At 46.9% G+C, this 14550-nt stretch overlaps 1 protein-coding gene across 2 annotated transcripts in view; it reads left to right on the forward strand.

Moving 5' to 3' along the window:
- The window catches only part of LOC127429547 (leucine-rich repeat and fibronectin type III domain-containing protein 1-like protein), a 204741-nt gene extending 191390 nt beyond the window's left edge, over nt 1–13351 (forward strand). For both annotated transcript variants that reach the window (XR_007895306.1, XM_051678660.1), the window contains one exon: nt 13129–13351. Coding sequence is in view for 1 of the 2 variants with exons in the window: in XM_051678660.1 (XP_051534620.1) it covers nt 13129–13175 (47 nt within the window). In the remaining variant the exon portion in view is untranslated. The remainder of the gene's footprint in view (nt 1–13128) is intronic.
- Nucleotides 13352–14550: the final 1199 nt, after the last annotated feature.

Raw genomic sequence — 14550 nt, forward strand, 5'->3', positions numbered from 1 at the left:
TAGCCAGCCAGCCCCAGGAACTGTCTCACCCCCTTTTTGGTCTTAGGTCTCGGGCAGGTCGCAATCGCCACAGTTTTGTCAATTTGGGGAAGCACCTGCCCGTGGCCCAAGTGGAACCCCAGATACCATACCTCCACTCATCCAATTGCGCACTTCTTGGGGTTTGTTGTGAGTCCTGGCCGTCGCAGCGATCTCAGAACCACCCTCAGATGCTGCATTTGACAATCATTCCTGTAAATGATGATGTCGTTTAGATAGGCAGCGGCGTACGCCGATGTGTTCTGAGGATTCGGTCCATGAGGCGCTGAAACGTAGCCGGGGCCCCACACAAACCAAACGGAAGCTTCACGAATTGGTGTAACCCAAACGGTGTGGAGAAGGCCGTTTTTTCATGGGATATTGGTGTCAAGGGAATCTGCCAATAACCCTTTGTCAAATCCAGTGTCGAGTAAAATCGAGTGGTGCCCAACCGATCGAGCAACTCATCAATATGAGGTATTGGGTATGCATCAAATTTAGACACTGCGTTGACTTTTCTATAATCCACACAGAACCGTACAGACCCGTCGCTCTTAGGAACCAGAACAACCGGGCTGGACCAATCGCTGTGGGATTCCTCTATTACTCCCATCTCGAGCATTGCGTCTAATTCCTCCTGGACCACTTTTTTATTGTGCTCGGGAAGTCGGTAGGGACGGCTATGTATCACTACCCCTGGCTCGGTCTCGATGTGGTGCTGTATGAAGTTTGTACGACCCGGCAGAGGAGAAAACACGTCTGCAAATTCTTCCTGTAACTTGGCCACCTCTGTGACTTGGTATGGTGAGAGGTGGTCTCCGCAAGTGACTGGGGTGATATGATTGGGTTTTGTGATCACCTCCGGTCTGAGCTCCACCCTCTCCGGAACTACCATAGCCAACGTCACAGGGACCGCCTCCCTCCACAATTTCGGAGGTTGAGGTGGTATATTTGACGTGCACCCCCTCTATTGGTTCATTTCACCTCGTAATCGAGATCCGCTACTCGTCGTGTTACCTCAAAGGGCCCTTGCCACTTAGCGAGTAATTTGGAGCTCGATGTGGGAAGTAATACGAGTATTTGTCTCCCGGTGCAAATTCTCATAGCTGAGTTCCCCTGTTATACAGTCGGCTTTGATGTTCCTGAGCTTGGAGCAAATTCACCTGTGTTAGTTGCCCAAAAGTGTGGAGTTTTGCTCTAAGATCAAGAATGTATTGAATTTCATTCTTACTGTTTGAAAGACCCACATCCCAGGCTTCCCGTATGCCAGGCAATGGACCCATTGGACCCATTCCGCCATCCCTTTCGGTAGCCGACGGATCAGCTGCTCCAGCACCACCTGATCGACAACTCCCTGACGTCATGGTCCCCCGCCAGCAGCCATCTCTGGCAGGCGTCGCGGAGTCGTTGAGAGAGGGCAAACGGGCGGCCGGTCCTTTCCAGCTTTATTGATCGGAAGAGCTTTCGGCACTGTTCTGGACTCTGGCCAACCCGCTGCAGGATGGTCTTCTTTAAGTCGCTGTAAACCAGGAGACTAGCCACCGGCAGTTGTTGAGCTGCAAGTTGGGCTTCCCCGGAATGAGCCGGGCCACCCATTGAGCATGTGGCCAACCCCAGATCTCAGCGGTTTGCTCAAAGAGGTCGAGGAAGGTTTCTGGGTCATCTTCCACCCCCATCTTCATGAATGTGGGCGGGAGCATGGGGCTGCTGTTGTCCGGGGTGGTGGGTCTGGTGCAGGCCGGTGAGGGACTTAAGGACTTCAGCCAACGGCGAGGACTCCATGAGGCATACTTCTTCCGATTCTTCCCGGGTTTCGGCACCAATGTAAGACTCAGGTTTGGGAGGGAAAGAAGGACACAGAGAACAGGGCTCTTCAACTCAAAGTATGGCTTTAATAACAAACAAACTCAAATAGCTTTTCAGCAATGTTTAAACACATTCAGTCTCTGGGTAGACACACAGTCTCCTTCAGACAGGACAGGTTCTCACCCGTTTCTGGCATGGTCGCTCTTTTATACCGCTCTCCCCAAGCTCACTGCAATTGGAAATGTCGTGGTTACTGGTGTAACCTCCGTTCCCTGATGGAGGGAACGAGACGTTCTGTCAATGTAGTGACACTAGGGGTCACTCTTGGGAGCCCGAGACACCTCTGGTCTTTGATAAAATGCCAATGAAAATTGGTGAGTGATCTTTGCATGCCACTCCCCCAGACATACGGGTATAAAAGGAGCTGGTATGCAACCACTCATTCAGGTTTTATGTTGAAAAACCCCTTCATCTCGGCTGGAGGGACAGGTTCTATCGCGCCCTTCCGTAGGAGGGTAGCGATCTCCACGCAAGGTAGCAGCGTTTTCGTCCTTCACCAAGGTGAAGTGGACACCGCTGAACCTGGGCGGATCGAAGCACTTACCTGGCTCCTTGTGAGCACCCCCGGAACAGCCTGGGTCGGGGGAGGAATTGGCCTGTCCTTGTGACCCATGGAGACTGTCACATCGGGGATGGATTTGTGCCACAGCTGGGCGCTCAGGGGCGGGAGACCGGCGCTGGAGCGCCAAACCTGCCAAATAGAGTGGTGGACGGTGGTCGTGATGACGGCCATCCACACCGGATACGTGACCCAGGGAACAAGGAAACCGCTCTTGCTGAGCTCTTGAGGACTGCAGCCACTTGGGCATGCAGTGCAATTAAATGCAAAAGGTAACAAAAAGATGGAGATCTGCTTACCAGCTCCAGAGCAGCGGGTTTCGTTGTCCCTGGGTCGCCTGTCTCAAGGGTGCTTTGAAGCCTTTCACGGGTTCTGGGCAGCCGTGAGACGGGTGGTGTCTGCTTCCTGCTGTGGGCTCCACACCAGGACCGGGCCGAAGGGGCGGACTGTGGCAGAGCCGGTGCAGTCACTGCAGGGGGACGCCCTTGGCGACGAGTAGACGGGGTGTGGGATCTTGAGCCGTGCCGGGGCAGGATATGCCGGCTAGCATCCATCTACTGCTCTACCATTGAAAACTGCTGGGCAAAGTCCTCGACGGTGTCGCCGAATAGGCCCGCCTGGGAAATGGGGGCAGCAAGGAATCGTGTCTTGTCGGCCTCACCCATCTCAACTAGGTTGAGCCAAAGGTGGCGCTCCTGGACCACTAGTGTGGCCATCGTCCACCCGAGAGAACGCGCCGTGACCTCCGTCGCTTGGAGAGTGAGGTCGGTCACCAAGCGCAGTTCCTGCATCAATCCCGGGGCGGAACTACCCTCGTGCAGTTCCTTTAGCGCCTTGGAGGACTTGCAGGAAAGCCATGGCGTGCAGGGCGGAGGCGGCTTGTCCAGCAGCACCGTAGGCCTTGGCCGTCAGAGACGACGTAAACCTACAGGCCTTGGACGGGGCTTTGGGCACCCGCGCCAGGTGGCGGCACTCTGCGGGCACAGGTACACCGCGAGTGCCTTTATCCACTGGGGGATTGCCGAATAGCCCTTGGCCACCCCACCATTGAGGGTAGTGAGGGCAGGGAAGCTGAAAAGATCAGAACCGGGCAGTAAAAAGTGCCTCCCGCGACCTTGTCAGCTCTTCATGCACTTCCGGGAAGAAAGGAACGGGGGCAGGGCATGGCTTTGAGCGGCGCCGCGAGCCCAGGAACCAATCACCGAACTGTGAGGGTTCAGGGAAGAGCAGTGAGTTCCACACTAGCCGACACCTGCAGCTGCCTTGGAAAGCATGTCGTCATCTCCACGTCAGCCTGTGACTGGGCGATCGACCCCGAAGGGAGGAGACCAGCTGAGGCTTCCGACTGGATGAGCCCGCTCTCCGATGCTGCGCTCGAGAGCTCATCACTTTCGTGGGTTCCGAATAAGAGGTCGAACTCGCCGAGCGTGCTGGGGAATGGGAGGTCCGCGGGGGGATACCCAGCAGAGGCGGTCCCATTGGGGTCCCCAAATCGCCCCCAGTGCTAGCCGTGCTGGCCTCATACCCGTATGTAAAATGACCGAGGCGGGAGCCTCTGGGGCGGCTTGCTTTCTTACGAAGGTGAGCCGCGACCGCAACGTTGCCATGGACACATTCTCGCAATGAGAACATGACCATCCACGAACGCTGTCTCCGGCTGAGCAGTGCCCAGACACAAAAGACAGTGATCGTGACCGTCAGAAGGCGAGAGATAACGAGCGCAACCAGGAATAACACACAATCGGAAAAGCATCTTTAAAAAGACGCGTCTTTAAAAAGACGTTACGTGTGTGCCGCTCTTTTAGAGAAATATACTCTTTTAGAGAAATATACTCTTTTATTTCTGCCGAAGCGCCCAGGGACATTCTCTGCAGTGCACCAGTGCAGAGGGGGGAGAAGCCGCTGAAATGCGCCGTCAGATCCAGCAGAGGTGAATTAACAGTAGTATTCAGCTCAGTGAGCATGACCGTTCGGCTCCGAAGAGAAAATCTGAATGAGTGGTTGCATACCAGCTCCTTTTTTACCCGTATGTCTGGGGGAGTGGCATGCAAATACCATTCGCCAATTTTCATTGGCCTTTTATCAAAGACCAGAGGTGTCTCGGGCTCCCAAGAATGACCCCTAGTGTCACTACATCGACACAACATCGAGTGAGTGACAGATAGGGAACAGGTGTTAGTCATTATCTGGCTCGGGTGTATGCACACTTACCGCTTTCTCTCTGCAAGCCAGGTCATGTGTGCCTCATCTGTGAAGCGTCATAAGCAGTGGCCCCACGTAATGTGTCTAAATATCTGAAAAGCATTTAATTAAATAACATAATATCAAGTGGCATTTGTTTTATATAGCAATAGCAGAAGCGCACTTTAAATTCATTATTTCACAAAAAGAAAATTAAAATTGTCTTAAAAGGAATATTCCAGGTTCAATACAAGATCAATCAACAGCATGTGGCATAATTTATTTATATTTTCAATTCTTTTATCAATAAGGACAGAAAATACATTGTTTTTTTTCAATACAAGTTAAGATCAATCAACAGCATGTGGCATAATGTTGATTACAATGAAAACTAATGTTGACTCGTCCGTCCTTTTCTTAAAAAAACATATATATTTTATATTTTCCGTCCTTTTATACTGCTCTCCCCAAGCTCACTGCAATTGGAAACAGGTGTTCCCTGTTTGTCACTCACTCAACATTGCGACGATGTAGTGACACTAGGGGTTCAATCTTGAGAGCCCCAATCACCTTTGCCTAAATTAGAAAAGGCCAATGAAAACTGGCGAATGGAATTTGCATGCCACTCTCTGCCCCGGACATATGGGTATAGAAGGAAATGGCATGCATCACTCATTCAGATTTTTTCTTCGGAGCTGAATGCATGTGTGTTTGTCCTCTCCCTCTTTGCTGCGCTGCTGGATTCTAACGGCACATATCAGCGGTCACCCTCACACGGATGAGTGCTGTGTTTCCCTTGGGAGCTTCGGCAGCCTGAGTCTGCAGGTGCTAAAAGAGTATATTAGAAAGAGTATATTTCCTTCTAAAAGAGCTTGTGCAAACGCTTGCCGTCTTTTTAAAGATGTCCTTCCGCATTTACGCTACTGGATGTGGCCGTTATCTCTCCCCTCCGGAAACCCATGAAATCTGCCTCAGGCGCCAGCACGCCGAGGCGGCTTTCGTGGAAGGGTTATGTTCTCATTGCGAGAACATGCGCATGAGAACGTTGCGGTCGCGGCTCACTTCCTTCTTCATGAAGCAAGGAGCCACTGAGGCAGCTCCCCAACCCGGTCCATCCTGGGCTGACGCTCTGCCGGCCAGGTTGGCAAGCACCGCGGGAGATCTAGATGTGGATATGGGAATGTTTCCGTCGGCCCAGCCCCCGCGGACCTCCCATCCCCCAGCATGCTCATTCTGTCTGGACGAGCTGTCGAGCGATGCAGGCAGTCTGCCTCAGGGTGGGTTTAATGTGTCGTTAGAGGCTCGCGACGAGGATGAGCTTTTATTTGCGGCATCGGAGGGTGGGTTTCTATTATCCGAAGCAGCCAAATCTTCTGAGCTCCTGCCCACGGGTGGTAGAGCACAGGATGAGTCGGACACTGAGATGGCAGCCGTGCTTGCCTGGGCGGCTGCGAACATCGGGCTGAAGTGGAACCCTCCACCCTGCCCTGAGCGTTTGCGGCTGGATGATTGGTTTCTGGGCCCCGGTGTCTTTCTTCCCGGAAGTGCACAAGGAGCTAAAAAAGTCGTGGAAGGCACCTTTTACTGCCCGTATACGCTTTGTGGGCTCATCCACTCTGACTACCCTCAACGGCGGAGCTGCTATGGATATGTCAAGCTTCCCCAGGTAGAGCGCGCCATAGCGGTGTATTTATGCCCGCTGGTCACAGCCACATGGCGCGACCAACCAAGGCTCCCTTCCAAGGCCTGTAAGTTCTCTTCCTCTTTAATGACGAAGGCTTACATGGCCTTTCTCAGGCCGCTTCAGCCCTGCATGCCATGGCCATCCTGCAGGTCCACCAGGCCAAGGCACTAAAAGACCTGCACAAGGGTAGGACCGACCCAGGGCTTACGTGTGACGAAGGTCACGGTGCGCAACCTGGGGTGGACGATGTCCACACTTGTGGTCCAAGAGCGGCACCTGTGGCTCAACCTTGCAGAGATTCATGATGCTGAGAAAGTCCGCTTTCTTGATGCGCCCATCTCCCAAGGGGGGCTTTTTGGCAACACCGTCGAGGATTTCGCCCATCAGTTCTTGATGGTGAGAAAGCAGACTGAGGCAATTAAACACATCCTGCCGTGGCGTGACCCGGCCGCCTTCAGGCCACCGAGGTCCCGCACCCTGTCTGCTTCTCACCAGAGCTGTTCCCCTGTGGTGCTGGCCCTGGCTCCTGTACCATCGGAGCCCACAAGCCGGCCTCAGAGAAAAAGATCCTCCCATGGGAAGTCGGCTCCACCTGCCTGTCAGTTGGCCCCCAAGAACTCCAGACGGGCTTCGAGGGAGTCCTGACATGGCCTGCCCAGGGATGAGGCGACCGCTCCTGACCGGTCTGGCCTGGGACATTTCTCCAGCCCCACCATCGCCCCTGGGCCAGCTTGTGGTGAGTATGACATCACTGAGTGCCCACTGGGCCTCGGCACCCACATGGTCAAAGATAATAAAAGAGCAGTTTCCTCATTCCCTGGGCCAGCGCACTCGCAATGGCCAAGCGCTGGAAGTCTTTACAGTCAATCAGGTGAATGCGAATACTTCCCATTCCCTCATTCTCAGTTGAGAGACAGCTGGCGAACAGGTAAGTGTGCTGGTCTCTGGTGCCGCTTGCCGCAGCACCCAGTGTGTGACCATCACGCCACAGTGCTGTCAGACTTTTAGCCCTTGATCGGATCTGACGGGCAGGTGTTCCCCTAGAGCAGGTCTCAAGGCGCGCCGTGGTCACGATGGACGCCTCGAACTCAGGCTGGGGCACCGTGTGCAACGGGCAGGCTGTGTCAGGGCTCTGGATGAGGCCTCGACTCCAATGGCACATCAATTGCTTAGAGTTGCTGGCAGTATCACTAGCCCTGAGGAGGCTCCGGCCATTGATTCAGGGCAAGCGTGTGTTGGTCCGAACCGACAACACAGCGACCGTAGCGTAAATAAACTGCCAAGGCTGCGATTGCTCACGTCGCATGTCGCAGCTCGCCCGCCACCGCCTCCTTTGGAGTCAGCAGACCTTGAAGTCTCTGCGAGCCACTCAACTTCCATGCACCCTCAACCATGCAGCGGATGCGCTTTCATGGCAAGTAATGCTCCGCGGGGAGTGTAGACTCCACCCCCATGTAGTCCAGCTGATTTGGGAGAGATTTGGGGAGGCACAGGTAGAGCTGTTCGCCTCCCAAGACTCCTCTCACAGCCCCCTGTGGTACTTCCTGTCCGAGTCCCCCCTCGGCATGGACGCCTTGGCACACAGCTGGCCTCAGGGGCTACGCAAGTATGTGTTTCCTCCTGTGAGCCTCATTGCACAGACTCTGTGTAAAGTCAGGGAGGATGAGCAGCAAGTCCTGTAAATTGCACTGTACTGGCCCAACCGGACTTGGTTCTTGGATCTGATGCTCCTGACAGTAGCACCTCCCTGGCGCATTCCCCTAAGGCAGGACCTTCTCACTCAGGGGCAAGGCATGCTCTAGCACCCGCGGCCAGACCTCTGGAATCTCCACGGTATCTCCACGGAGGTATTATAACCTACGCATAGACCTGGTTTTTGAACCGAGTGTTACACAGTAACAGCAGGTAGACCGGGCGGCTGGTTGGGTGTACCGCTTGCATTGCGCCTTTCCCCTTTTTCAAAGGTGATAATGTGCGCTTTTTGTCGACAACAGTTCCCCGTACTTGTGAACTCTGGACGCCTCTTTAATACTCCGGTGATGAACTCGGTGGAGGAGTAATGCTACCAGGCCCAGTACTCGTGGTATTCCCCTTTTCAGGTGAGCCTGTGTGCTTGGGCTCAGTGCTCCATGCATGGTGATTCCCCTTTGGTAATCCCGTATGATGAGTTTCCACTGCTCGGTTTCCCCCTTAGGTGAAACCTGTGTTTCACCTCATCAGAGCTTTCTCTGTCTCTGCCACTGTGCTGCGTACCCTCTCTGTAGATAGGGTCCTCCTGTGGTATCATTCCATATGTGTACTTCCCCGTTGGTAAGTCCATGTGAGGTATGCTCCACATGTTAACCTCCCTCCGGCAGGATATGGTCTCCGTAGTGCTCTCCTTCCTAGAGAGGGAAGAGCACTTCCCAGTGCTATTCTAGAAAGTGTGTGGCGGGAGATTGCTTAACAGCAAATTAAGAAAGGCACCGCCGGTAGCCTACTTAGGTAAGTGCCTTCTCCCCCCTTAACGGGACTAGGGAGACACCTTACTTAACTCGCTGGAAGGTCACGACATGAAGCAGCAGCTTGCCCGTGTCCACTCTTCTGTGCCTCGTGACACTTTTCAGCACCTAAAGCGTTTCCTATAGGAACCCCTAGTGTTACTACATCGACACAACGCTGAGTAAGTGACAGACAGGGAACGTATTGGTTACTGATGTAACCTCTATTCCCTGATGGAGGGAACGAGACATTGTATCCCTCCTGCCGCGGCACTGAACCGGCCGCTGACATGGCCGGGACTCTCTATCGCTCATCAGCATAAATCTGAATAAGTGATGCATGCCATCTCCTTTTATACCCGTATGTCCGGGGCGGAGAGTGGCATGCAAATTCCACTTGTCAGTTTTCATTGGCGTTTTCTATTTTAAGCAAAGGTAATTGGGGCTCTCAAGATCGAACCCATAGTGTCACTACATCGACACAACGTCTCGTTCCCTCCATCAGGGACCAGAGGTTACATCAGTAACCAAGACATTAGTCATTATCTGGCTCAGGTGTATGCACCCTTACCGCTTTCTCTCTCTCCGGACGAACGCTCGACCACGTCCCCACTGCCACAAAGGCATATTTCTGTTTGATATGCTATTTTATTATGCCATTGCTACCTGAAGTGCTTTTTCTGTTCTTAAACATTTTAAATGAATACTGTATATAAAGGGCAATTATTAAATTAATGTAGTGATAAATTTGTTGTCATTATGAACAACGAAGCCATTTTGGTGTTATGAGTGTTTCCATAGAAATGAAACAATTCCAAGGTCCGAGGATGTGAATGGCCTGAATAAAATCTCTGAGTTGCCATCTCGTAATTACAGTATTCTAATTCTGACTAGCAGCATCATTGCATTCTCTCCCATCAGAGGCCTGTTGCCAAATTATGAGAATTTCAGATTTCAACAGAACACAGATCAGAAAACTGGTTACTTGTTTACATTTTTTATTTTTTTTTTTAATCTGGCAACTTTGCTGTCTTATCTCTCTGAAACCCCTACTTTAGTTTTTTCTGCAAGCCAGGTCATGTGTGCCTCATCTGTGAAGCATCATAAGCAGTGGCCCCACGTAATGTGTCTAAATATCCGAAAAGCATTTTATTAAATAACATAATATCAAGTGGCATTTGTTTTATATAGCGATAGCAGAAGCGCACTTTAAATACATTATTTCACAAAAAGAAAATTAAAATAGTCTTAAAAGGAATATTCCAGGTTCAATACAAGTTAAGATCAATCAACAGCATGTGGCATAATGTTGATTACAACGAAAACTAATGTTGACTCATCTGTCCTTTTCTTAAAAAAATAAAAAATACAAATTTGAGGTTACAGTGAGGTACTTTCAACTGAAATGAATGTGGCCAATTTTTGGAGGGTTTAAAAAGGCAGAAATGTGAAGCTTATAATTTTATAAAAGCACTTACATTACTGTTCAAATAATACACAAATTTTAACAGAGAAGTTAAAGTTGTTTAAATCGTAAATTTTACAGTCGTCTCAGGGTTTTAGGGTTTTTTGACCACATCGTCATGTCAACAAAGTTGTAAAATTGGTAATAACTTCATACAGAAAAGGTTAGTATGTGATTTTATCACACTAAAATCATGTTAAAGGGTTAGTTCACCCAAAAATGAAAATTCTCTCATCATTTACTCACCCTCATGCCATCCAAGATGTGTATGACTTTCTTTCTTCTGCAGAAAACAAAGTCTTTAAGATGAATATTTCAGCTCTGTAGGTCCATACAATGAATGAGTCGAATGGATTACTTTTATGCTCCCTTTATGTGGATTGTGGAGCTTTAAAATTTTGGCACCCATCCACTTGCATTGTGAGGACCTACAGAGCTGAAATATTCTTCTAAAAATCTTAATTTGTGTTCTGCAGAAGAAAATCATACACATCTGGGATGCCCATAGGATGAGAAAATCATGAGATCATTTTCATTTTTGGGTGAACTATCCCTTTAACACAGATATTGTTTATGTCTTGTGGCTATATTTTTGGAAGAGGGAGTATTTTAACGTTTACAGATTGGTCCCATTCACTTCCATTGTAAGTGCCTCACTTGTAACCCAGATTTTTGCTTCTTTTTTTAAGAAAACGAGGAATGAGTTTAAATTAATTTGTGTGGTAATCAGTATTATGTCACAAATGCTGTTGATTGAGCTTAACGTATTGGATCTGGAAGTTTCCTTTAATTTTGAAATATTCATCTGTTGTTTTAGAAAGTATTTGGAGTCGTTATATTTTGAGACATTCTGGTTGTCAAACAAATGTCCATGGTTAAAGGTGCACTCAGTAACTTTTGTGCTTGTGTCATCTTGGACTCATACTGACACCAAGTTACGTGGATGCTGCATCATTCAAAATCAATAGTTACTCTGCCAGGAAACCTGTGTGAACTTGAGAAGAGCTGACTTCATATATCCACTACAAGTCACCTTGGAACCAGTTTCCAAGCCAAGGTGCAAATCCAAACCAGACAATTAAACTCGTTGTGAGAAAAGCTCTAGCATAATTTGTTTGCAGATGACACTTGGTTTAAAATTGTGTTAGTTATTTCAAGCAATGAAGTTCAGACATTTAAGTATGGCTTGAAACAGGCAAATGGACAGGAAACAGATGAGAACAGAAATGGATCACTTTCACTGGAGGTCGAGTGACTGGCAGAGATGTTGTCTAATCCTGGCAGCTCTTGTGGTCTCTCAAGCTTTCCAATGTTTGGCAAAATTGTTGTTGCTCCTGCCAACAAATTAACATTTATATCAGCTGTTCTTCCAACCGAATGGTTCGGAAACTAGATTTGAGAGAATGCCAGTGCTGTTGTTGATTCCTTTTGTTCCTTAATGCATATTAGATCAATTTAATGTTAGATGTTTCAATCATCACTTATGAAAGCCAATTTTATTTGTTCCCTCTACACTTTGAAGGCTTCAGTCTACAAATTGTGTGTTATCTAACCTGTGAGCAACTCCACAAAATCATATACCGGTGCCAAGTACCGGCAATACCAGAGAATTTTTCAAATGGTAGTACCATATTTACGTAATACCATAATTACTGTTGTATGTACGGTAGTGACTAGAAGTTGACTGATTGTGGATTTTGCCGGTACCAATAACTAAGGAGGTGGAAAGGGTTGTTAACCGATTAATTGGCCGATCATTTTTAATATTAATTTATAGAATGTAAAAAAAAAAAAAAAAATGTCTTAGTCTTTTCTTAGTTTTGTCCTAAAAGAAAAAAATATATATTGGGAACTACTGGCATAGATTTTATAGATAACCGATTGTTCCAAAGACCAACTATCGGCACTGATTACTCGATAAAACCGATATATCGTCTACCTCTAGTAGTAACAATTCCAGATAGTACCCATTGCAGTAACAGCATGTATCTGAGCCAAGTGCTGCAATAGAGAGCAACAGTGCCCGCACACTTTTTCAGCCATCTTGGTTGCAGAAGTATTTTTCCCATTAATTTCTTCAATGGTGATTTCATAAAATCGTTCATTAGTTCTAAGTCATGAACCAAACAAACCAGCTCCATGAATCAGAACATTATAAACTTTGATTGCGAATGACGTACTCATATTAAAAATGGAAAAGCATGAAACTATTAATTGTATAGTATAAAAGTTGTTGAAAAACAAATACATATATACAGTATATATATATATATATATATATATATATATATATATATATATATATATATATATATATATAAATGTTTTTTTTTTATTTTATTTATTTTTTTTAAATATTCAGATATTTGCAAATATACAAGTAGTTTGATAGTGTAGGGAGACAGACTTGATTATGTCTTTCACGGTGTTTAATGGGAGTGGGCAGTCGCTGTTGGGCTCTTTGTAGTCTAGTTTTTCACCACAAATTCCAATATTGAACAAGATTTAAAAAAAAAAAAAAATTGTTGAAATAACCCAGACTTATCTGAAGCATATACCATCGATTAACAACCTCGGAGCTCACGGTACATCTGTCATTGAAGGTTTGTCAGTTATTGTTAAAACACAATTACCCTATGTAGCAAAATGAATGGGATTTTACTTCCAGAACCGGACTGTTCCACTCTCCAGGGGCTATTCAAACAGTACGCTAGACTGAGTGCAACAAAACGCAAGGATCTCGAGACGTGCTTTCAGTATTGAACTCCTTTCAATTTGACAAAGCGTTTCAGTAGGGGTTGGGGTTTTTCTTAGATTTCCAGAAGCTTTACACCTTTTTGCCAAGGGACTGATCATGTTTCTCTGTTTCCTGCAGATATTCATCCTCCTCCACCCATTCAATCATGCAAACTGCACCAGTGAGAGAAAATTCACATGGGACAAAGTAAACGGGATGTTTGTGCTTACGCACTTCCATCATTCTGCCTTCCTCCGGCTTTGCAGTATCAGTCACGACCCATCCAACCAGTGAGAACTGAAACTCAAAGGACTCACACCAACAAACAGACAGCGGCAAGCAGTCCCACTTGGGAGCACAAATATACACCTGTTATTTTGAGTTGTTTAGTCACTTTTTATTTTGCCATTTTCTTTTGTAACTGTACATAAATCAATTTAAAATATTATAGTTTTGTACATGTAATTTTTATGGTGTGTGATTATTATTATTTTATATATATATATATATATATATATATATATATATATATATATATATATATAATAAAAGACTGGATCGATTCTAATGGGCTTGTTTTATGATTTATTTCACTGGGTGTTGGCTAACGGCATTCCTTTTCAGATTTTTTCTTGTTTATCCTGTTATACTGCAAAATCCCCAGCATGTTTTCCAAATGCGTTTGCTCTTTTAACATGTTTTTTCTCATTAATTACTACATAAAACTGCAAGCATAGACAATGGACCTTTGTTAAGGTATATGCCATATTTAAGACCCACAATAGAAAATTCTGCCATTTACTCACCTCATGTTGCTGCACACTGTATGACTATCTTTCTTTTTTGAAAATGGTGGCCGAGACTAACATATTGTCTATTATCACCTTTCCTCACATAAGTAATTCTTACAGGTTTGGAACAAAAATATGGTGAGTTGAAGACAAAATTTACATTTTGGGGGAACTATACCTTTAACAAAATCAAAATCAAGGCTGTGAGGGATATAAGTACAGTCCATCCAATGGGTCGTACTGCCTTAAGGTCCTAGATCATATTTATCACAGAGCAACCCACTTAACAGATTGTATGACTAATCCTCACAGCTTTGTTGAAATTAAATATGATGTCTACACTGACTATTTTCACATAAACTACAAAATATTATAACCGGTATTACAGCTGTTTGTTAGCCCAAGGAAGTAAAAACATTCTAATGAATCAAAAAATATAAAATTCAGCTGACCTCATAAGGCAGAAACAGAGAAAGCATGATGGTGTACGGGCAGCGGAAGCTGATCTGGCTTGCCCTATTTCTGAAGTCCTCCCACTGGTTAGCTGAAATTATATCTGCTCAGTGCCCCATCTCTCGCTTCCACCTAAGTACAGCATTTAATAACATAAATGGAACTATGGGAATTATGTTGTGACTAAACAAAATCCAAAATCAATCAAAACTGTGTTATATTTTAGCATGTTTAAAGTAGTCACCCTTTGCCTAGAATTTGCAGACATGTACTCTTGACATTTTCTCAACCAACTTCTTGAGGTATCACCCTGGGA

The sequence above is a fragment of the Myxocyprinus asiaticus genome, chromosome 39 (genome assembly GCF_019703515.2).
Source record: "Myxocyprinus asiaticus isolate MX2 ecotype Aquarium Trade chromosome 39, UBuf_Myxa_2, whole genome shotgun sequence".
Lineage (NCBI taxonomy): Eukaryota > Metazoa > Chordata > Actinopteri > Cypriniformes > Catostomidae > Myxocyprinus > Myxocyprinus asiaticus.